The sequence below is a fragment of the Lycium barbarum genome, chromosome 3 (assembly GCF_019175385.1).
Source record: "Lycium barbarum isolate Lr01 chromosome 3, ASM1917538v2, whole genome shotgun sequence".
NCBI lineage: Eukaryota > Viridiplantae > Streptophyta > Magnoliopsida > Solanales > Solanaceae > Lycium > Lycium barbarum.
In genome coordinates, this window is record NC_083339.1 from 57,162,935 (window position 1) to 57,165,519 (window position 2,585).

The window sequence follows — 2,585 nt, forward strand, 5'->3', positions numbered from 1 at the left end:
TATGTGTCTTAACAGACACGTGTACAAGATCAAAGCCACAAACACCAATTATTGATGGATCAAATCTGGACCGTGTGATTAAAATGAACAGTTGTGATGAAGGCTTCTTGAAGACATGTGCAATGCACATGATGGCATCAAATTTGTTGAGTCTGTTATTTAGACCAGCCAATAGAAATAGGACAAATAGTATAGATTTAATAATTTTCTTATTCAGTATTTTTTATTCTTTCCTGTATAAATACATGATATCAGTATATACGAAAGAGAGCAGAAAATTCCCAAAATATTTCTCATTGATTTCCTTTAAAAGAAGTTCTTGTTCAATTTCCCCGAGAATAAATTTTCAATTTTGTCTCTGTCGCCAACACTTGAGACTGCATATTCTCTTTTGGGAGCTAATAAGAGCTTTTTTATGAGTTTAAATTTTATATATTGACTGTTAAACAATATTTGCACATGAAATTACTTATAAGATAATTATAGCTTTATGATACACATTAATTGATAACCTGTAAAAGTGGTAACCAATATGCTATAAGACAAATCTTAAAATTACCTTGTCCACTTGCTTTATAGTTTTGCAAAATGTGTTCTTTTTCTATTATAGAAACGACTGATTAATTTGAAAGTTTTTATTCATCAGTAATAACTCTCAACATATAATTTAGTTGATAAACATCTTGGAGATCGAAACAATATAGTGCCACCGAACCTTTTCCCATAGTCCAATTGCATGATTTAAATGAATTTATTTGGTATATTCAAGTCCCTATTGTCATTAAATTGAAAGGGAGTGACCACCAACCTATCTAGACACCATATGTACTCAAATTATTCTTCTATATAAGCGTCTTCCTTTAGCCAAACCATGTATCTCCACTAAACTTTCTGAGTTCCCAAAGTTTGTGGATACCTTTTCCCTTCCTTTTTCCTTCTAAAAATGGCTCATTCCACATTTCAAGAGATTCCAAAACAAAAATGAATTCAGAAACAGAAAACAAAAACAAGGCCATAGTGAAAACTCTTTACAAGGCATTAGCATGTACATATGGTGACACTAAAAATGTCACCGGACTTATTGCCGATGACTTAGAATGGTGGTTTCATGGACCACAAAATTGTCACTATATGATGAAATTGCTCACTGGAGAAATATCTAGTAAGAATAATTCTTTCAAGTTTGAGCCAAGAAGTGTAGATGCTATCGATGATCGTGTGATTGTTGAAGGATGGGAAGGTGCAAAAGCTTATTGGGTACATGTTTGGACATTGAAAGATGGTATTATTACTCAATTTAGGGAGTATTTCAATACTTGGCTTACTGTGACTGAATGAGGCCTACCGGTAGGGTACGCTCTGCCACCACGTTGTGGCAGAGCCACCCTCGAGACCTCGCGAAACGTTCACTGCCAGGGATTATGCTAGCAATTTGATGGTGGTGAATGAATGTTTCATGTAGTACTATAGTCCATTAGGGAAATGAAAGCAGGGTGTGTTTACCTTCTTCCGTACCTAAGTGTGAAAAAATGGAAATGTAAGAAGTTTGCTTATATATCCAATCGATTTTTTGATGAAATATTATACCCCTGTTTCACTTTATTTGTTTTATTTTTCTGTTTAGTCCGTTTAAAAAAATAATGATTTTTTTCTTGTTTGACGACTCTTTAATTCAAATATTTTATCAATTATGTTTAAGATTACAAGATCAATTAAAAAATATTTTGATACATTTAACATGTATTTAATTTAAGATTACAAGATTTATTTTTATTTTTTTAAATTTTTGAACTCCGTATCAATTTAAAACTAGACGATTGAAACGGAGGGAGTGCTTATTATGAATTGTTGGTTTAAAACTTTGTATTCAGAGTTTCATGTTAGGACACACCACGAGGAATGACATCTTTTTTGGCAGCAATAAGTGCCAACCACTTTGGTCTCTGCAAAAGTACACTTTTCTCCTGGCGATTGATCGAACAAGTTGCCGTAGAAAGAGCTACTTCCGTCAGCCCCAAAATAAATATTACCAAACAAAAATTACGTCCATTAAAAAATTAATAAATATAATGTGAAGTAAACTAATTCATCTTTATTTATTAGATATTTTTTTGAAAATTAAACAATATTAAAAAAGACTACTTCTTTAATGTTAAGGGTATAATTGGAAACGCTTGTCAATTTTTGTCTTAATTTCTTAAGACGACATTTATTTCTAAATATTTTTTGTTTGTTAAGATGACACTTATTTTGAGTTGGAGGAAGTAGTTTTATTAGTGGTCGTGCAACATTGAGTCAATTCCTCAAATAGTCATTGAACTTGTTAAAAAATCCTACTAAAGTAACTTTTGATATTTTTTTGACAATAAGGTCATCAAATTATGCCCTTGTTTCCAATAAAGTAAAACAATCCATTTTTGAACATAATCCCCTTAACCCATTTTTAAATTACAAAATTCATTATCTAGGCACAATTTTTCGGTACTCCGAAATTCTTCTTCAAATAATATTTTCATGTTTTAATAATAAAAAATCAAAGTATTATTTCAAGTTATAAGAATAAAACAATATAACAATTCAAACTC

At 31.1% G+C, this 2,585-nt stretch overlaps 1 protein-coding gene across 1 annotated transcript; it reads left to right on the plus strand.

Annotated features, from left to right (window-relative positions):
- The first annotated feature begins 866 nt into the window (after nucleotides 1-866).
- On the plus strand, nucleotides 867-1,579 carry LOC132633883 (wound-induced protein 1). Its single transcript, XM_060350286.1, is given in 2 exon segments — nucleotides 867-1,330; nucleotides 1,333-1,579. Coding segments are annotated over 2 exon segments (453 nt in total). The 5' UTR covers nucleotides 867-981; the 3' UTR covers nucleotides 1,437-1,579.
- Nucleotides 1,580-2,585: the final 1,006 nt, after the last annotated feature.